This window comes from Bactrocera neohumeralis, chromosome 5 (assembly GCF_024586455.1).
Source record: "Bactrocera neohumeralis isolate Rockhampton chromosome 5, APGP_CSIRO_Bneo_wtdbg2-racon-allhic-juicebox.fasta_v2, whole genome shotgun sequence".
NCBI lineage: Eukaryota > Metazoa > Arthropoda > Insecta > Diptera > Tephritidae > Bactrocera > Bactrocera neohumeralis.
The window spans coordinates 37,501,581-37,522,955 of record NC_065922.1 but is presented as its reverse complement, the minus strand read 5'-3'; the positions used below and the strand labels follow the sequence as shown (position 1 = coordinate 37,522,955).

The 21,375-nt window shown below is 36.0% G+C and overlaps 5 protein-coding genes across 6 annotated transcripts in view; 2 read left to right on the top strand and 3 right to left on the bottom strand.

Annotated features, from left to right (window-relative positions):
• Positions 1-3,457, bottom strand: part of LOC126759644 (uncharacterized) — a 174,295-nt gene extending 170,838 nt beyond the window's left edge. Inside the window, exons 1-2 of the mRNA XM_050474596.1 lie at positions 3,389-3,457; positions 2,201-2,577 (exon numbers count right to left, since the gene is read on the bottom strand). The gene's annotated coding sequence lies outside the window, so the exon portion shown is untranslated. The remainder of the gene's footprint in view (positions 1-2,200; positions 2,578-3,388) is intronic.
• Positions 122-1,615, top strand: LOC126759662 (uncharacterized). The gene is made up of 4 exons (XM_050474647.1): positions 122-428; positions 500-628; positions 690-803; positions 871-1,615. Exons 1-4 carry the CDS (start codon positions 225-227, stop codon positions 1,057-1,059), a joined length of 636 nt encoding a protein of 211 aa, XP_050330604.1. The 5' UTR covers positions 122-224; the 3' UTR covers positions 1,060-1,615.
• Positions 2,173-3,479, top strand: LOC126758397 (uncharacterized). Its single transcript, XM_050472654.1, has one exon. The coding sequence runs from the start codon at positions 2,173-2,175 to the stop codon at positions 3,376-3,378; it is 1,206 nt and encodes a 401-aa protein (XP_050328611.1). The 3' UTR covers positions 3,379-3,479.
• Positions 3,480-4,821: 1,342 nt separating this feature from the next.
• Positions 4,822-21,375, bottom strand: part of LOC126759638 (plastin-3) — a 37,411-nt gene continuing 20,857 nt past the window's right edge. The window contains exons 1-5 of one of the 2 annotated variants that reach the window (XM_050474584.1): positions 13,921-14,085; positions 6,444-7,554; positions 6,059-6,337; positions 5,732-5,985; positions 4,822-5,666 (exon numbers count right to left, since the gene is read on the bottom strand). In XM_050474584.1, coding sequence (XP_050330541.1) covers positions 5,394-5,666; positions 5,732-5,985; positions 6,059-6,337; positions 6,444-7,554; positions 13,921-13,998 — 1,995 coding nt within the window. In that variant the 5' untranslated portion in view covers positions 13,999-14,085 and the 3' untranslated portion in view covers positions 4,822-5,393. Of the gene's footprint in view, positions 5,667-5,731; positions 5,986-6,058; positions 6,338-6,443; positions 7,555-13,920; positions 14,086-21,375 lie in introns of those variants that run through there. The other variant, XM_050474585.1, reaches the window with a different exon arrangement.
• The window catches only part of LOC126759651 (protein-tyrosine sulfotransferase), a 243,184-nt gene continuing 229,282 nt past the window's right edge, over positions 7,474-21,375 (bottom strand). The window contains exon 9 of the transcript XR_007667036.1: positions 7,474-7,554. The gene's annotated coding sequence lies outside the window, so the exon portion shown is untranslated. The remainder of the gene's footprint in view (positions 7,555-21,375) is intronic.

The window sequence follows — 21,375 nt, the reverse complement described above, 5'->3', positions numbered from 1 at the left end:
TTGCCTACCACGTAAATATTACCGCTGCAATACGATATCTCTTAACGTTTTTTTCGCGCACTGGGTTCACTTGTTTTCGTAGTGGATACTGCTTGCCAAGCAACCCTGCACAATGTTTTCATTGAGCTGTCAACTGGGTCAGTCACCAGCACAGCTGCTAAAGTTATACATTTTTGGAATAATTACAAGAATTTTACTAGTTTTTACACAAAGGAATTGTTAAAATGGTGATACAACAAGTAAAAGCAGTGCTATTAAGCATTATAAAGTTATTAAGACGAATGATGTGCTGTTTCTCATTTGGGCGGCGACGTAAACCCAGTTTTTCGGAGCCAATGGAAATAAAAATTGTTGTTGATGGGGGACAAGCGACATTACCGGTGGGAGCGCAGTCGCCGAGTTCTACACGGCTATCGCAAACACAACACGTAAATATATACATATACACATATCTATACAATTTGGGTTGACAGTTAAAAACACACAATTTTACGTGCAGGTGGAAAGAGACTGGAATACTTGGGATGACAGTCCGCGTACGGTCACAGAGCATATTGAACAGTATCGACAGAGGCTAGCTAAACCGCCAACGCCACCGCCAGCAGAGCAAGAACCCGATTTCTTCACAGTAATTAATGCATATAGACTTAAAATAAAATTTCTACATTAATATTTTAATTGACTTGCAGGAATTAGCACCCGTCATAAAACCTCAACCAAAGTACTACCTCGGTGACGATAACACTGATAAAGCAAATTTTTCAAGATTAGAAGCTAAAACCGACGTGCCAATAACAATGAATGTAAAAATTACAAGCAACAACTACACATGTTAGAAATCTGTTTAAATGGCATTCTTATCATTTTCAGGCTGATCTTGAAGACTGGGTGGACGATTCAGTTGATGGCGGTTGGGATGAACTAGACACGGAGCAAACTAAGCAACTAATACGTGAAAATCGCCGACAAATGCGTCAACAACGTCAACAGAAAAATTCAAAAACTGCCGGAATTGAAACTTCACAAATGGGACGTGGCGCCCAACATAGTCGTACATAGTATAGGTGGTCATCACGGGATCACTACGATACGATGCATATACTGACTTAAGGAATTTGAGTGCAATTTTGAGTGAATGTTTTATTCTGTAATTGGTTTGGTAAATATGCCGTTGTAAATAGGCTATTGGCAGACACAAACACACGTAATACTAAAAACAATTTCAAAGTGCATGTTTGATTATGATTTTATGACTGCTTTGTTTTAGTAAATTTATGCATAAGGAATTGAAATGTAAAGAATTGAAAATTAATTCAATTACATTCCTAAATAAAGTGCGATTTTGGTTTAATTTTGAAAAATAATTGCACTAAAGATAGAGATTGGAAGGCATGCGAATATTCTAAACATTGAACGTGAAGGTGTTTATCAATTTATATGAATATGTCATAGATAAGCATAATTCTAAAGTGTTAAATGTTATTATAGTTTGTTGTACAAACTAATTTTCCAAAACTAGTACCATGTGTTGTAAATGTTTATAACTTAAAATTTAGGCTAAATAAAAATTTTAATATATTTAAGCGAATAAAAGTATTTTGAGTTAAAAGTGGGACATTTTTGTTTCTGTTGTAGTAGCGGCTTTGGTTTGGATGATGTTGCCGAGAAGATCTGAATGGCGGGGAAATAGAAAAATGTTTTCAGTTGTATTAGCTATATATGTACATACATACATACTAATAACTTTTTTAAGCTGACTCCGAAATCCTATGAAATGGAAGGGGCCTATTCCAGGCATGTTTGTGGCAGGTGTGGTATATGTACGTATCTACTATATATACAAATAATTTTTTTTCGTTTTGTACAACTGATTTCGGAAATGCGAAATGTTGTCACCCATACATTTGTCTTGGCTGTTTGCATGTACAACTGCCTGTCTCAAAACGATTTCCTGAGATTGGTGTGAACTGAAGTGTGGCGGCCTGCGGTTTGAACGCAATAAAAAATAGCCGGTAGTGCAACTACAGACTCGGTCTACGAAACCTTTGCAATTTTCGACAGTATACTGCCTTTATAAAAGCAGAAAGTGTTGATAAAATTTCTGCATTCACTTTTGGATAACAGATAGCAATGGTAGGTGGAATTTAAAGATACCCGGTGGCAAAATAATATATGGTTCAAACATTACAGTTGCACTTACCTTTGTTGATGATTCTACGGTTTTCCACGTTAGCGCTACCTTTATGTGCCGGTCAAGCATTGCAGCCACATACACAACAAAATATATGGGAATCATTTGCACCTGGCGAACTTTTACGTCTTTTAGAACACTCCACTTACACAATACCGTTTAAATATAACGCAATAGCACAACGCCGGTCAGACGAAAATGCTGCAACACCGGAAAATACTATTTATTCAACACCGAGGGAAATACACAAGCGTTCCAATACATCGCCAGCAACATCAACCGATAATACATACACTGCGCAAGATCAATTAAATGCACCATCAAGCGCCGAGTTCAATTATGACCAGGCTTATGAAGATTTTGTACGCGAATATTTCGGCGATAAACTAGCAGAAGACAGTGATTCAAATGAGAAGAATGAAGAAGAAGCACTTGATGGGGAGGAAAGTGAAGAAGTGGAACAATTGGAAACGGAACACAATTCTTCAGCGGAAACGGAACTTTTGACAGGGGAAACGAAAAAACGCACACAACGTAGGACAAAAGAAAAATGCCGGCACGTCAAAAAGCACAAGCAAAATTGTATGGTTTGCGAAAATGCGCGCACTGGCGAAAAATCTGAAACATGCTCTTTTTCGCGTGCAAGTGAACCACAACGATATGCTTTCCAAAAAGAAACCAGCTACAAAAAGCAACGCGATGCTGAAGAGCCCTCCTCGCAAAGCGAAGAACAAACATCTTCTGAAGAAGCAGAAGTAGCGGAAGCAGATACAATTAACGAAAAAATTGACAATAGAGATTTTGTGGGCAAAAGCGACAGCAAAAAGCCGCCAAAAGATAGTAGCACTTGCATACAATTGGTAAAACGGGGAAAGATTTGCTATCAGTGCGTGGATGGTGACGGCACATCCACCAAATGTTATGTGCCCGCGAAAATGAGCAACGGCAGCAATAATAGGCAGCGTCCGGCCAAGGGTAACGAACACAAAGTGCAGAAAGCACAGCAACGTATTTACAAACGAACAATTTCATATTCCTTTGAGAAGGGTACCAATGGCACCATGGAAAATGTAACGCCAATTGAAGCATCGGAGGTGGAAAACACAACTGCCACAATTAGTACACCACATTTGAAAGAGAAGATATTCATCAAGGTGATAAAGCAAAATGAAACCATAGCGGAATAATTTTCCAAACCTCTTTCTGTATTCAATGTATGTATATTCGCGGCGTATATATAGTATGTAGGTGTGCGCTTATGCAAACTATTATGCATATATTTTATTTTGTAATATTACATCCATACATGTAAAAGGACACCGCACTTCTTTTGCTTATTGGCGAAATAACTTCTTCACTGCAGTGCAAAGCTAATTACTTGCAGAACGGTATAACACAACACTTTATACACTATAAGCACATATCACTATTTACACTATAAACACATATCACAGGAACACTTTAACACATTTTTTATTCACTAACGATAAATTTTAATTTATTTATTGTGCGAAAATTATTATTCATAAATTTAGCGAATAAAACTGACGCCGCGAAAACTAACTGTTCACTAAATGTCAAATGCAAATGGTGGGTAAATGAAACCCGTTGACAGGGTTGATAGACAACAACAAAATAATGTGAATACAGAACACACAATACATGAAAAATATCCTTACAAGTGTGAACATTTGCAACTGCATATATATAGTAAGTGCGTGAATGCAACTGTTTGTATGTGCATACATGCCATTTTTTAAATTTTTATGGAAATAGGACTATTTTAATTTTGCTTAATATAGTTTGTATTTTCTTAATTCTTTGTTGTTACCTTCGGAAGTTTTTTTAACATACATATGTACGTATAAATATTCATAACTTGTAAATCATTCCAAGTTTTTTGCACATCATTATTCTTAAGCTTTACGTACATATGTGCTTATGGACGACTAATATTTAACATCTCTGGTTAACGACATAAAAACGCTGTTCAAGAAAGTCTGAGAGAAGTTCAAATTGCTAACGTATAATGGTTTTAAATCAATTTACGAAACAAGGAAAAACGTTAACTTTGGTTGCACTGAAATTATAATACACATACAAGAACTTGATTTTGATCGGTCAGTTGGTTTTAGCAGCTACATACATATATGCTATGCGATTGTGGTTCGATCTGTCATGATTGTGAAAGTTCAGTTTGTATGGAAGCTGTAGGCAATACCGATGTACTTTCTGAGGTAGGAACGAACATATATACAGACAGACGGACAAACGGAGGGACAGACGGAAGAACATGGCTAAATCAACTCAGCAGGTCATGCTGAGAAATTATTTTTATATTTCTTAGATGTTTCCTTCTGGGTGTTCTTCGTGGCAAACTTCATATTCCCTGTTCAGGTTATAAAAAGGAGAATCGCGGATCTCTACAGCAATTATTTGGTGATAACCTTATTGGAACCTTTCAATGTTTCCAAAGTTTTTCTTAATCTAATTAGAGTTTATGTTTGTACATATGTAAATTTCATTGAAATTCTGATAGCAATTAAAAGTTATTTAAGCTTTTCTTTGTGTTCTAAAATAATTTTCCACTTACGCTTGTTACCAAGGCCTTTTAATGTAAAACTTCGAAATATGTAAAAATAAACCTTTATTTATAAAATAAGGTTATCATTATATCATAATACAATAATAATGTCTTTCCTCTTCATAATCATACTCTGCATAGGGCAAATTGGCTGATAGCGACATGTTGCAAACTATGCCCATTTTGCACACTTTCTAAAAAAAAATATGTTTGCATTTTTGTCAAAGTTAAATAAATTAATAAATTACAATACATATCGTATATAGTATGTAAGTTATTTAAGTTTTGTGTTACAAGACAAAATTAATAATTTTAGTTTTGTATTTAGGTAAGAATGTATATTGCTTAATGCCATACATTTTTTCATGTATTTATAATTCCAGCCGTTCTCGATTATTGTTATTATTGCTGAACTGAATGATAGTTGCATTTACTTAATAATTCTCTTAATGCATCTTTTCGTTTCAGCATTATTGGTTAGTGCTTATCGATGCTTACTTTATATAAAATTATTTATATATATATAAATACATATATATATATATTTTTTGTTTACAATTTTGCTGCTTATATAATATATGTTTGTATATAGAAATTGTGGCCGCCATTAATTGATCATTAGTTACTGTTTGTATTATTAATGTTGTTACTGTTGGTGTTGTTGTGGCTGTTTGTGTTGTTGATGGTAACATCATTCACAATGGCGATTGGTTCTTGATTCTGATTTGGCACACTATCCATATTGGGTATGTAGTCCAACGCCATCATGCAGGCGAAGACAGTCATCACCATTTTGGGTTTCACTTCCGTTATATCTTCGGGCAGAGCGTAAACGCGTGCACCAATTTTACGCGCCATAGAAATAGCATATTTAGCATTGGCCAAGTTGTCCTAAAACAAAAGGAATAAATATTTATTATAATAAGAAATAAGTTCTGATTTGCACTCGCACAAACCTCTTCGGTACCGCCAGTTCGCACCAAGTCGTAGTTTATGCTACCCTCCTTAATGGAATCAATCAAATCGATTACAATTTTACCATCGGCAATGGCTGAATCGTTGAAGTTCTTCAAGCTAGATGTTTTGCCGGCGGCAGACAATTTGCTATTGACCCACTGCACGATCTCCTTCTCGATTATGGGACTGCCGGTGTTGGCCAAACGCGATAGAATGGACAAAGTGTAGGCGCGCATCAGTTGCCAAATCAGCGCTTTATATTGAGAGAAGAATAAATAATTTAATTAAAATAATTAGTAATTTTTTTTGGCTCAAGTTTTACATACCCAAAGTTAGTGTAGCATTTCCGTCGTTCAAATCTTGGCCAGCAATACCGACAAGCGAAAATTTCAGCTGTTTGCCCAAATCCACAGCATAATTGCAATTTTCCAATTTTTCCATGAATTTGCGTAGGGGCGTGAAGCGTTTGTGCACACGCTGCCAATGCACAATGCCTGGCTTGATGATATCGAACAGCTGAAAGATGACCAAGCCGTCAGCAAGATCGGAATACAACCAGTTGACATGTGGTGCAACGCCCATTGAATTCATCCAGTTTCTGTAAGCTATTTAATAATAGTAAGATTAGTTGGTAAACATTTTACAAAATTTATTCTAAACAAGTTTAGAATTTTTAATCTCGATAACAACTCCAATTCTAACAATACTTACTTTTCTCTTCGCGTGTCTCCTCGATCGACTCTAAGCCATCGATTTGTTCCGGCCTATCCAGTCCTGGATGATTGTTGAACAGGTTCGCAACGAAGGCCAAATTCAACTTGTAGACCCCATTGACAACGTCCTGCGGTGTCAAGAAGCTGCGACAGTTTAATTTGGCCGCCTGCTGCAACATAATCTCCGCGCGTGAGGTCAGATCCGACTCGCGCAACGCCTCCAAATTGACATCGACATCGTTACCGGCAATCTGTTTCAGCAAATGTGAATAGATTTCTGAGTCTACAATGTCGGATTGGAAATTGGTGCAGCGGCGTGAAATGCCAGCACGTTCCAAATGATGGTTGACCCAACGCAATAGTATGGCTTCTGGTGATAGCTTCATCAAATCTTCCAAGCGTTCGTTGTCGAAGAGCAGACCCGCCAAGCCGGGACAGCTGTCGAGCGTGATGTGACTGAAGAGACCAATACGAATAATTTGCCACAACAAGCCCAAAACCAAATGTGGCTTGCCTTTGGCCAAATCGTGTGCGTCGATATTGACAATGTTGCAACCAATCGCTTGCGATGAAACTAGCGCCAGCGTCAAGTTTTCAAATTCGCGATAAACTGTTAAATTCTTCTTGTTGATGGCACGCTCATCAATTGTATCCGGGCAGGAATGATTGATAATCTTGCACAGTAGGATACCATCCTTAATTGCTTGGTACAGATGTTTGCCCTCGGCATCGATGGGTAGCAAATGCTTCAGATCTTGATCATAACCTAAATTCGAATTGATCCAATCGGAGAAGGCAAGTTGCTCTTCAAGACGCACTGAGTGCGTGGTGCCTTCGGACGATATGCTTGACATGCCACCCAATGTTTCGAGGTTCTCCTTTTTCGACACGACGGTCTTGAAGGTGCTTGCCACATCTTTGGATTTGAGATCGAGACAGAGATTTTCGAATTCCTCGATATTCAGTTTGCCCTGATGTGATGTGCGTTGCTTATTCTGAAATTCATCGATCATCTCGCGCACCTGGTAGCCAGGCAATTTGAAACCGACCTGATCCAAGGCGTCCTTCAACTCGCTCAAATCGATGAAGCCATCTTTGTTGGCATCGATCTATTTATAAAGAGTAAAAATAAATTAAATTAATTTCATGAATACATACAAACATACATACATATGTATAGTACATAAAATATGCATAAGTGAATACTTAAGTAATAATTTGACAGCAAGGAAACGCGTTCAGCGGAATGGGCTATCCAAAAAATGAATCAAAGCATTAAATGACATGAGTCATACAGTTTAGCCCTCGAAATATTCAATTTACATGCTCGTGACGAATCAGCGTCGCGGCCAACGTCAGCGCTGCCGTTCGATCACCTCCGGTTGCGGGTGATTTCAGCGCGCAATCGATTTTAAGCATTCGTGTATGTATGTATATGTCTTTATGTATTTATGCGCATAGGTCAGCTTCGGCAGCATGTAAATCACCCATTCGACATGTACATAAACAGCAACAACATTGCCAAGCAAATATAATAAAATTTAAATACAATAAACACCAAATTCGACGCAGCTGTGGCTGCGGCAGTGGCAGTTGACACCGACTTTACCTCGGCTATGACTCGTATTTGAGGCGCGTAAAACCTGTTTGCTGGCCTTTGAGCTAGTCGGCAGCAAACAACTACAACCCACACGCAAGGCACCGCCGCTAGCCGGCATGGCTGATAATGACAATCACCCAGCAGTAGCGTTGGCGCTGACGTCAGCGTCAACAGCATTTACAACTGCGCTGACGTTCAACGCGACTGTGGCGGTGAAGCTTACTGCGCTGATGCGCAATAACGCTTGCTGCTTATGCGTTAACATGCACACATTCACACATGCAAATGTACGTCCGCAATTTGCGTGTTTAATTGCTTTCCCGGCATACCAGACCAGTGCGCCACCACGCCACCATTTACTCACTTATTCACTTAAGTTATATGATTTGTTTACTTTTTTTTAAGGAAGCCTGCCAACACTAAATAAGGGCAATGACAGGAATGTGGTGGTGCTACACTCCCAGTGAATTTGTGATTGACGACCTGGACGGAATTCCAACTGGAATTCACAGTTCGCAACTGTAAACAAAGGTGGCCATTGATTTTATTCGCCATTTGCCGTTGCTCACACATCGAATGTTGCTGCTAATAATTATCATAATCAAATGAATCACAATATTCACCACATCCAAAGACAGGGTGTTTACGTATATTTTATTTGCAAATGTACACATTGCATGTATGTACATATACATGTGTATGTGACGACTAAAGTAAATAAGCGTGCGAGAAGCAGCAATTTGGGCGAATTCAAAATAATTGAATAATTTCGCGATGGTTTTGAATGAAATCTGAAATTTTTTCATGTGTCATATATATTTGAGTAACCAAAGTTCTAATACCGTAAAAATATGATTATATTCGATAATTCATAGAGCATAAAGGATTTCAGTAGGAACACAATGTTTTAAGGAGGTTACATGGGTTTACGAGTTTCAAAAAAAAAAAACGATTTTTTTTTATTGTCTTAATAAATTCTACAACACCTCTCGAATATTGTCCTAAATTGCCAAGTTGATCCGAGTAATAGTTCCGGAGACACAGCCTTGAGATCTTGTGCGGCGCTCGAGGCTAGCTGGCTAAGTGCGCTGTCTTTAAACGCGTTTTTCTCGAACCGATCTTCATGAAATTTTACACAGGTCTTTTTAAATTCATAAACACTTGCACGAAGGATTTTTTTATTACAACTATTTGAAAAAAATGTCGCAAAATGTTCACTGAAATTTCAATTTTTTTTGTAAAAATGTCTGCCAAAAATCCAATTTTCAGTTTTTTTCCCTTTGTCCAAGTTCTAAGTTAAGGTTTTATTTAACTAAAACATGTATTTTTTCACTTCAGATGATCCTGCAAGAAGTTATCTTGCCAACGCGCGCGCATCTTTTTTTCCGAGGGGTCCCCGTAAATGGCGTCGCAATGGCCGAGTTTGAAATATTCTTTTCCAAAAATTTCAGAATTTTTTTGTTAATAGTGTATGTTTGCAACGCTATAAAATTCTAATAAAATATTTAATTTTTTATATGAGAAACAATTTTTTTGAAAAAATGCTGTTTTCTACCCGAGGAAACCCATGTAACCCCTTAAAATAAGTGATTTTTTTCAGTCCGGGTCAAATCTGATGAAATGTACGTACTGTTGAAATAAATAAATATTTATTATAATTAAAACGAACCCGTTGGTTAAAGGCGAGGCTGGAAAGATATGTACGAACATCACCTTTTTTGTTATTTTTGATACCAGAACAACATATCAGCCAGATGACCGAACACAGAGCATCTTATGCAAACCAATGTGTTGCTTTAATTAATAATTTTTTCCAAAAGAGCCTGTTACTCGCCAACATTATGCCGAATATTGGTTCCAACATGTCATAGGTGTACATACAGCGGAAATCACATGAAATAGCCGATCAATTTACCGGACCATATCTAGATATGATTCGTACATCAAAAATTTGTCTTTATAAAGTTATGATTTTATTGACTTTGCGGATGGTAAACTTTTAGCACTTGAACCATTGATATGGAACCGAAAAGTCTAAATTCTGGTTAAGAAAAATTTTGCAAAATTGGTTTCCAACAAGTAGTACCTTTCAGCAAAGTGCAAAGAGTTGGACAACAACTATCCAAATAGTATGCGAAATTCGACCATCCAGTAGATCGGCAAACGCCATACAATTATTACTTATTTATCTATCGAAGCGAACATAGATGTATATGTTCTAAGCCGCTTGGCCAACCAGTGCAAATAAACAAATGAATGAAGTAAAAAAAAGTTAAAAAAATAACAATCTTCAAACATTTGAAAAAAAAATGCAGAAAAATGCTCTTCTTTGTTGTTTGGGGCAGGCACACCTTTGAATGTACTACTGAGTGCCGATTATCAGCAAAAAATTAGTTTGCGTTACATATATACATACATACATATGTGAATAGATTATATACACTAAATATAGTTCGTTTGGGGGAGATGTGATCGAGATTTTAGAAAATATAACATAGAATGTGCGAGGTAATTTCCAAAATAAGAAATTGGAAGAACAATATACAATAAGGTCTCTGGAAACTAAAACACAAAAATGTAGGACCAGATTGAGAAAAAATGTATCAATCGAAATTGAAGATTCATTTATTTAGAAAGTAAAAGAAAAAATCGCTGAATATCTGTAAAATTCTAGTAATGATAATCTATATTATAAGTAAACTTTATAAACTGATAGTTGAAAAATAAAAAATAAAATAAAATTTTAAAGAAATAAGAAAGCACTAAAATGTGGTTATCGATAACTGGCAAAACTTATAGAATGTATCGGGTGATTTTTTAAGAGCTTGATAACTTTTTTAAAAAAAAAACGCATAAAATTTGCAAAATCTCATCGGTTCTTTATTTGAAACGTTAGATTGGTTCATGACATTTACTTTTTGAAGATAATTTCATTTAAATGTTGTTGTTTGGGGGTCCATTCGGAAAGTCACAATTTTGGGCAACTTTTTCGAGCATTTCGGCCGGAATAGCCCGAATTTCTTCAGAAATGTTGTCTTCCAAAGCTGGAATAGTTGCTGGCTTATTTCTGTAGACTTTAGACTTGACGTAGCCCCACAAAAAATAGTCTAAAGGCGTTAAATCGCATGATCCTGGTGGCGAACTTACGGGTCCATTTCTTGAGAAAAATAAAATGGCCATAGAAAGCTGTGTGGCATGTAGCGCCATCTTGTTGAAACCAAAACCAAGTTCAGTTCTTCCATTTTTGGCAACAAAAAGTTTGTTAGCATACGATAGCGATCGCCATTCGTCTGCGTCCAACAGCATCTTTGAAAAATACAAAAATGATTCCACCAGCGTACAAACCAAAAACAGTGCATTTTTCGGGATTGGGGATTCATTTATTAGCGATTTAACGCCTTTAGAAAATTTTTTGTGGGGAATATCTGCTAGTAACAGATGATATCGTTAGAAAAATTTGGAAGATAAATTTGATCGGGCTATTGAAAAATAAAATGCCCAAAATTTTAAAGAAATAAGACGCAGCCGCGGTCAAGCATTTAAATGAAATTATCTTCAAAAATAAATGTCATGAACCAATCTAACGTTTCAAATAAAGAACCGATGAGATTTTGCAAATTTTATGCGTTTTTTTTTTTTAAAAGTTACATATATTAGCTAAAGTAACGAGAACATGTTTTGTACTTTTTGAATGCGTTGGGGCTACATAATTGCTAATTAATGAGGGGAAAAAAGAATATATACAATAATATTGATCACCTCTTTGCACGGCATAATCGAACCTCAACACTGTCATGGGTATTTATAGAATATTTTGCAAAGCAGGGAATTTACGTACCAGTTCTCACATTGGCATTCATGATAATTATGAATATTTCATGTTGAACGATAAGATAAAGAAATTTAAATGAAATTGAAAATAGTTCGAGAAATAGCTTCTAAGCGAATATCTGTATGTGTCTACAAATGAAGGTGAAGAAAATGTAGAAATCCAACAGGTAAAAATATTTTTGATTATGTGCAAGTTTTAGAAAAGACTCATTTGAAATAGTTGACAGCTCAGGTGAATACAAAAATAGTTTAGCGGTAAAAATAGTGAGTCATTGATATACAATATATGCAGAAGTATACAGAAAATGGCACAGAATTTCCGATTTATCGATGCAATATGACTTCTAATCAATAACCGGCCTCTATATACATACATATATAATATGTATATTACCAAATCGTGCACTACACACAAACACATTGTCATATATAATATTGAATAACATAATCGATAATGGATGTTGCGAAGGAAGTGATAACAAACGCTATCAGCGATAAATTACGTGCGGTAGCAAACGTACAGTTGTGTGCGCAATATTAGAAACGAACTATACAATTTTTTTTGGTGATAAATAATATTTTTCGATTTTTACGATTGATACTAAATAAAATTCGAACTTTTTTACTCTTGACTGGCGTAGATTCGAACTGTAAGATAATATTTGGAGGTGTCTACAAATTTTTCAAAATTGTAATTTCGTGGTTTCTATCAAAAATATGAGTAAAATAACTAAATATTGCCATTTCTCAGCACAACGCTGTAATTTTTGACATTAATGACATTACCAAATTACCCAAAAGGGCAATAAAAATACCGTCGTTATTTATAACTTCTAATATATGACAGGTGAGCAAGCGCAATGAGGAAATCGTGGGCTAAAAATTACTCATAGAACATAAATAATGAGTATTATATATTTTCCAGCCATTATAACTGCCATTATATTTATGGAAAAGTTAAAATTCTCGTAAAACTTTTTCATGTAGAAAATTACAGAAATAAAGCCTTCATATTATTTTATAATTTCTATGAAAAGGTATTATCAAAAGTGAACTGTTTTATAGCGCTTTGTACGAGGAATATAAAATAGCGGTATTAGCAATAAAATATTTATTGCGATATTCATAAATCTTCTTTTAAAAGAAGTAACCCAACATAAAACTTAAAGGATTATATACAGTTAGAATTAAAAAAAAATATTTTTTATTTTATTTTCTTAATGTACATATGTATGTTTAAGAAAATTTCATATCGCTCAGGTTAATATTTTCGAAGAGGATCCAGTTCAGAGATATCGTGGTCACCACAAAACGTCTGTTTTGAGAGGAGCTCCCGGAGATCAGCTTTAGTTCCTTTCCAAATAAATATTTTTACTAATACTAAGTCTTCAAATACAGTTAAAAGATACCATAATATGTGGAAAAATTTTTGGATCAATAAATTTAAAAGTTTTCTCTGAAAAAATTCTGTAAAAATCGCCTTTTTCGGCCTTCTAACTGTATGTAACCCCTTAATTGAACCGAACTTTAGTTCAAAATTTTCTTTTCTAAAATAAGTTTTAGTTAGTAAGCAGTCAGTAGATCAAAGTCAGACACTATCAAGCGTTTCCACGACAGTCGGGTCGACGCAATCGGAACGGACCCGGACTTTTATGCTAGGAACGTTTTCTGCCACTACAACTACAACAACAAAAACTAAATACAAAAAAATTTCGAATTTATCGATATTTCGACTTTTCTAATTTTCTGTTTGAAGGCACTTATGATACTTGGTATCACACTTTTCAAGAAGTTGGGTCTATGCAAACGGAACGGACTCGGATTTTTATTCGACTCAACAGCATTCTTCAAAAATATTTCAGGCACGTTTTCTGCAGTTTTTCTACAACCTACAACAACAACAAAAACTAAATACAAAAAAAATTTCGAATTTATCGATATTTCGACTTTTTTTAATTTTCTGCTTTAAGCCACATACACCACTTAGTATCACACATAATCCTAGAACTAGTAGTATTGCCCTGCAAATCTTCCCGAAACTTACATTGGGCAACAATTCCTCCAATGTCTGCTGATATTCCTCCAGCACTTGATGATGTTCCACGTCCAAAATATCCGCCATATTTATATTTTCACTTTTCACAAGTTATCGATTTTTACTGCGATAATAAATTCAAATTTTGCTGACGTCACCACACTGCCACCAATACGTATGCACCAGTTTAATACACCAAAATGGTTGTTAGGCACAAAAAGCACACAATCACCGGCAAATGAACATAAAACGCAACAACAACAAATACACCAACACAAATAGTAGTTGGATAAATTGCCTGTGAGGATTGCTTGACCGACCGCCTGTACTAACTGAAAGGAATTATTGCAAACGCTAATACCGTCGATTATTGGTGGTCACGGGTCGAAAAGTAGAAAATGCTTTTGCGAATTCAACGGCAGACCAAATACTGAAGCAGACTAACTGATTGATTTTAGCAACTAGGGTGTTGAAGTGCATGAAAAGTGTTCGATACGAAAACCGAAGTACGAGTCTTTAAGCGCGCTGCTGCTGATAACTAACACAGAACAAATGTGTTTTTATGAATCGATATGATAAAGTATTCGAGCAGCAGCAGAGTGGCGAACTAAAAGTGCACACACACATACATATGCATGAATTTAACAACCGCAGGTGTACACTTGCTTTAATGGCACCAAGAGAAAGAGCGGTGGGTGGGGAGGTGTTAAGTGTGCGGCGGCAGACCAGGTAAAATGGCACCTCACAAAAATTTCGATTTCTTTTTTCTAAATATTTCAATTAATTTATAGTAGTTTTCTGTTCTTGAACGCATACTCAAGTGTTTTAACTTAGTAAGTGTTTACGCGCTGTGTTCGTCATCATGCTTACCTTAAGTGAGTTGTATTTGGTTTATGGAATTTGCATTGCTCATGAGGTAAATATATGAAAATGTGGTTTTTTGGTAAAATTAAAAGCACATTCAGGAATATACACATATGTATATACAGAGATAGTATGTAGGGGAAAATCATAATTTATCAATGTTTTGTGGAGTTCGATACGACTACAGTATATATTTGTATGTATTGCATATACCGATAAAGAGAAGATTATGCTTACGTCATTACACTACTTTCTGCTAATTTTTAATTAAACAACAAATCTAATTTGTACAATACTTTTGGGGACTATAAAGACACTTTATGGGGACTATGAAGACGGTAATCGTGCAAACAGGGATCTATATTTGATTTGGCAATACTGGAAGTAAATCAGCCGATAGGGGTTGCATATGAATTTATTTCTGAGGACTTTTTGCAAACTTTTCATGCTTATTTCGAAATTCATATAACCACTTAGTGATCATATATTTGATTTTATTTGTGTCACCGAACATTTTATACTCTCGCATGATAAAGTGATAAAATTTCATTATTCCGATTTTTTTTTATTTTGGAATTACATATTAATCAATTTTTAAAAAAACTGAGAATATTTTTTATTAGTGTTTCTGACGTTTTTTGTTAGTGTTAACAAAAAATAACCTTTGTATGGGAAATTCATTATCCGATTTTTTCCATTTTTGAACGATTCGAAAAGAAACGACTCATGGAGTTTGGTTAACATAGCTTTAGTAGTTTCGATCAAAAAATGTTGTGATACACGGAAATTTCACTTTAATATCTTTATTTCCAGTTATGACACTTTATAGGTTTTCGGTTTTCGCCATTTTGTGGGCGTGGCAGTGGGCCGATTTTGCCCATCTTGCTTATCCAAAAAGTACGTGTACCAAGTTTCAACATGATATCTCAATTTTTACTCAAGCTACAGCTTGCACGGACGGACGGACAGACAGACATCCGGATTTCAACTCTACTCGTCACCCTGATCACTTTGGTATATATAACCCTATATCCGACCCTTTTAGTTTTAGGACTTACAAACAATCGTTATGTGAACAAAACCTCCTTTGTTGTAGCAAAAACCCCACCGAATCAACAAACACAGATGCATAAAGGAATATTTTATTTTCAATATTTTGTCGAGAAGCTGCTAAACATAACAGACATCTGAACAGGGTACGTTGTACGAAAAATCTACGAAAAGATGCGGCGACTAACAGAAGGTTTCAAAACCGGACCATCCTCTTGTAGAACCCTCAGAGGTGATCTAGTGACTGATGCCCATAGCACACTAAAATAATGGAGGATAATACTTCTCCAGCCTGATAAATAGTAGTGAAAGCATAACACCTGGAGACGTTGAACCCGATTCCCCAATCGATGACGATGGAGCAGACGTTCCATTACCCGACCATGAAGAAGTTCGAATAGCAATTACCCGTCTGTAGAACAACAAAGCGGCGAGGGCCGATGGATTACCGGCGGCGCTATTCAAACACGGCGGCGAAGAACTGATAAGGCGCATGCATCAGCTTCTTAGTAGAATATGGTCGGACGAAAGCATGCCCAACGATTGGAATTTAAGTGTGCCTTGCCCAATCCACAAAAACTGCGCCAACTACCGTGGGATAAGCCTCCTCAACATCGCATATAAGGTTCTATCAAGCATACTGTGTGAAAGGTTAAAGCCCACCGTCACCAAACTGATTGGACCTTATCAGTGTGGCTTCAGGCCTGGGAAATCCGACGAGATATTCACCATGCACCAAATCTTAGAAGACCTTCACTCCCTTGGAAAGATCCCTGGCCCTGAAAGGACCTGGCTAAACTTGGAATTTCCAAAAGATATATACTATATGTATATAGTATATAGTCCTCGACGTATATTTCTGAGTGATACAAACTTCGTGGCAAACTTAATATACCATATTCAGGGCATAATAAATTATAAAACTTAATAATATTATAAATTTTACTGTCCCACATTTTCTTGAAAGAAAGTTTTGATACGTTTCACACAATTAATTCTCTTTCTGTCCCTCAGAATTTAAAACTATTTTTTAACGCAAAAACATGAAAAGTTCAGAGGCTTGTACCACTACATGCAGTAACCGCTGTATGCAGCCGTAACGGTATGTTCTAATTTGTATTTATTCTTCATATCACTGAGTGTGTTTAGATTATTTAATGCCTGTTTCGATTGATTTTCCATTGTTTAAGTGCCTGCTTCACTCTTTGGCCACTTTGCCAGTTTTAAGTATGCGATGTAATTGATTTTAAATAAGCATTGTATCATCTTGTTAGACTTGTTAGTAATTGGGCTAACTATCGTGTTAAATGTTGGGCTAAACTGCTATCTCAGCGACATTTTGGCTGGTAAGCAAACAGTCATCAAAAATTTTTGCTGATAACCAACATAACTATCGGCCTTCGAGGTGTTCGCTTGAGTTTTTACACCACGATGATTTACCTCGGAATTTCCAAAATTTGGCCTGAGTCATTCAAAATACATAAACAAATAGATATAAAAGATAAACAATGCAAATTTCTGCGAATGCTTAAGTGAAATTTTATAAATAGAAATTTATTCTGAATATTCAATCGATTTTTGAAGTTGTGAAAATACTGATAAATATTTTTATGGGGGACTACATATGCATATACAGAACATGCATTAAATAATGAGTGGATGTGCTTTTGAATAATACGAGTGAACGTAAAAAATGTAAAAATAAATTAACATGAAAAAATTAAAAAAAAAAAACTAAAAACGACTAAAAAAAACAAAAAGAAAGAAAGTCAAAAAAAAAATTAAAAAAAAAAAAATAAAAAAAAAAAAAAATTTAAAAAAAAAAAAAAAATTAAAAAAAAATTAAAAAAAAAAATAAAAAAAAAACAAAAAAATATAAAAATTTAATATTTTAAAAAACCAAAAAAAAAATTAAAAAATGTAACATATCTTTAAAGAAATAATTTATCGATATATGAAATTTTTTTTATTTCACTCTTGTAAAGATCCCACTCGCATACAAATCTGGTCCGTTCTGTTAAAAACACCACTTTCATACTAAGTAAAAATAATTAAAATCGTCTTTAATATGGTATTATTAATAAAAACAATTATCGATAAAATATTAATTTCATTACTTTCAAGCTTTAATTATAAAAAGTGTATTCACTATGAAAGTCAAAGCTATTCTCTTATTACAAAAAATACTACATCTTAATAGGTTTTGAGAACAAAGAATATAACACATTAAACACAAAAAAAAACACAAATCCAAACGTTTTTGTGCTGTTTTTAATCGATACTCTCACCTCAGCTTTTAAACAAAAGCGAAAACAAAAAGCGGTTGGAAGTATTGACATTAATTGTCAACACTGTGCACAATGACGTTCATGAAAACATTATTTCGAGCTCTTTTAGAGTATAAAACAAAAGTCAACGTTTGGCATGAGTAAATTTTAAAATATTTACATAGTGACTAAAACAATGAGCGTAATGGCGAAGAAATGTCCGTGGACTAAATATTTGAAGACAATTAACTGACTATTCAAAATCTATTTATAACTCTAAGGAGAATAATGAGTCCAGTAAATAATTTAGACAGCTTTTTTCATATCGATACTGTTAACGGGTGATCCAAGTAGAGGTACTTTTTACAATATCCTTTTTTTGACAAATCAAGCGTGAGTCGTGTCAAGGTGTCATGTTATTTTTGTTCAGAATAGTTTGTCAGCTTAGTTTAAAAATCGTTCAACTTTATTACGAAAATTCAGGTTCTGTAAAGAACGTGTTTCGCGCGCTTCGCTCAACTTATGGTCAACATAATCAGCGTACTGAGCGTACTAATCGCAACACCATCACCCATCTTGGGACCCAGCATTCATTATTGGATAATATTCGACCGAATAGACCACGTCCAGTACGCAGTAAAGAAAATATAGCAGCCGTAGCGGAGACAAGACACGAGACCGTGGAGCGTCGATTCGGTATCATTAGCAGCAACTCGAACTGACGTATGGAACAACTTGGCGCATTTTACGTGGGGATCATAAATGAAAAGCGTACAAAATACAGCTTCACAAAAGGCATCGCTTTGACCTATAGGTTCTTGAAAAGTTCCAAGAAAATTCGACATTTTCGAGCCAAAATTCGTTCAGCGATGAGGCTCATTTCTGGCTCATTGGGTATGTAAGCAAGCAAAATTGCCATATTTGGGCCGGAGAGCAACCTGAAGGAGCTGCTATTTCATCCAGAAAAAAGAACGGTTAGATGTGGTTTATGGGCCGGTGGAATCATCGGTCCATATTTCTTCTAAAATGATGCCGATGAGAACCGTTAATGGCGACCGTTATCGCGCCATGATAACCGACTATTTGATGCCTGAAATTGAAACTCGTGATCTCGGCGACATTTGATTTTAACAAGACGGCGCCACTTCCCACACATTGCATCAATCAAGGGATATATTGAGAGAACACTTTGGTGGGCAGATAATTTCAAATTTTGGGCCGGTCGATTGGCCACCAAGATCGTGTGATATCACATCGTTAGACTTTTTCCTGTGTGGATATATAAAGTTTAAAGTCTATGCGGACAATCTCGACTCGATTCAGGCCTTGGAGCAAAAGATCACGCGATCATCTGAGACGTAGCTGCGACCAGTCCAACAGTTGAAAGAGGTAATCTTCAAAAAATAAATACCAAAGGATGTTCTTTCGAATGATAATAAATATTCCTCATTAAATTTGAAGTTTCAGTGGTTTTTCTTTAAAAAAAAGTAGGGAGCCTCGAAATGGATTAACCTTTAGCAATAAACAGGTATAAAAAGATATTTATTCTGATTTTGTTCGGTCAATTTGGATGGCAGCTAAAGCTAATCTATTGTGGTCCGATCCGAACAATTTCTTTGGAGCTTGTTGCTTTGCCTTGGCTACCAATTTATGCCAAATTTCGTGAAGATGCCTCATCAAATCAAAAAGTTTTTCACAGAAAAGCTTGATTTCCATCAGTCAGTTTGTATGAGGGCTATATGCTATAGCGGTCCGATATCGGCGCTTTCGGGAAATGAGTAGCTTTTTGGGGAGAAACGGAGGTGGGCAAAATTTCAGGTGGGTATCTCAACAACTGAGTTACAAGTGCGCACTAAGTATACGCTGTTAAGGGTATAAAAAAGTTCAACAACTTTTATCGATTAACGCTAAACAAATATAGCGGATCATTTACCAAATGGCATTCCGCTAGCGCATAAAATTGGCAAATTATTTTACAATGCGTCAGTGAAACAGGTAAAATAAATACGCGTAATTGTTGAACCAGTTTCACCAAGCAGGGAAACGCGCAGCGCACATTTTCTCGCATTGCACTCGAAGCCACTCGATGTCGGCGTTTTCGCGCGCTGATGTAATCCGCCACCGCCAACGCAGCGAACAACAGTTAAATTTTCCTTTCTTGCGCTGTCGTTGGTGAGGTGTCTTCGCGATGCGCGCATTTTGCTGCTTCAAAAGTGACATAATTGCGACGCAACAACGACAATTACGGTCGGGACGGCATGCTGTTTGTCAACGCCAATGCCAGCAACATCATTATCGGCGTCAGGCCAACACAAAAGTGACAAAGTGCATCTACGGCAGTGGCAGCAACAACAAGCGAGGTGGTTGGCAAGTGACGCTGACGAATGCAATATTTTCACTCGCAACAAAAACGCACATACCCATACACATATACTACATAAGTATGTATGTATATATTTACTTAGATGTGTATGAAAATGTACGCAAATCGTTTTTTACCTGTCTAGACCAGCTGAGGTTGAGGCTGCGTTGCTTCCACCAACCGGTTGCGTGGTTAACTGACCGTTCGCTTTGTTATTGCTGGTTTGTCGACAGCAAACAGTTGGTCTTAAATCGAAAGTGGTCAATTAATGTAGCATTTTTCCTGCTACCAGTTGTTGTTGTGCTGTTACTTTGATCTATTTGTCAGCGTCAGTCATAATGTACGATCGTTTCTTCTGCAAATAATTGCCGATGCTCCATGGTCTACACTGGTTTCCGCTTTGCCTCGGTTCGCTTGTGGTGCCGCGTTTCAAAGCAATTTCACTTGCAAATTGTCTGCTCAATATGGTATCTTGTACATTATTACTAATTGTTTTCTTTTTGAAAAAAATTAAATGGGGAAAAAATGTGTTTTAAACGCAACAAAATTTTCTGCGAACATTTCTGGTCTTTGAGCAGGTGCACATGTGTTTGGAGAAAGTGATTTGGCGAAATTTTAAGAAAAAAAATATATAAAATAAAAATAAGCTGGATAGCAAAAATTAGAAGATTGCAAAATTTGCACAACAGCTGTGAAAAACAGCTGGGTGGCACATACATATGTTTCTGTATGAAGTTTCATCGAAAGATCATACTAAATCTAGCTAATTCTTACAATTAATCATATATAGTGTTACCAAACAGACTTTTTAAAGACGAAAATCAGTTATAAAATTTTAAGAAAAATCTGGTAACGCATGTTTTATTTGTGACTTGAACACTTTATTGTGGGCGTAAGGAAAACGAAGCCGAATTTCTCTCG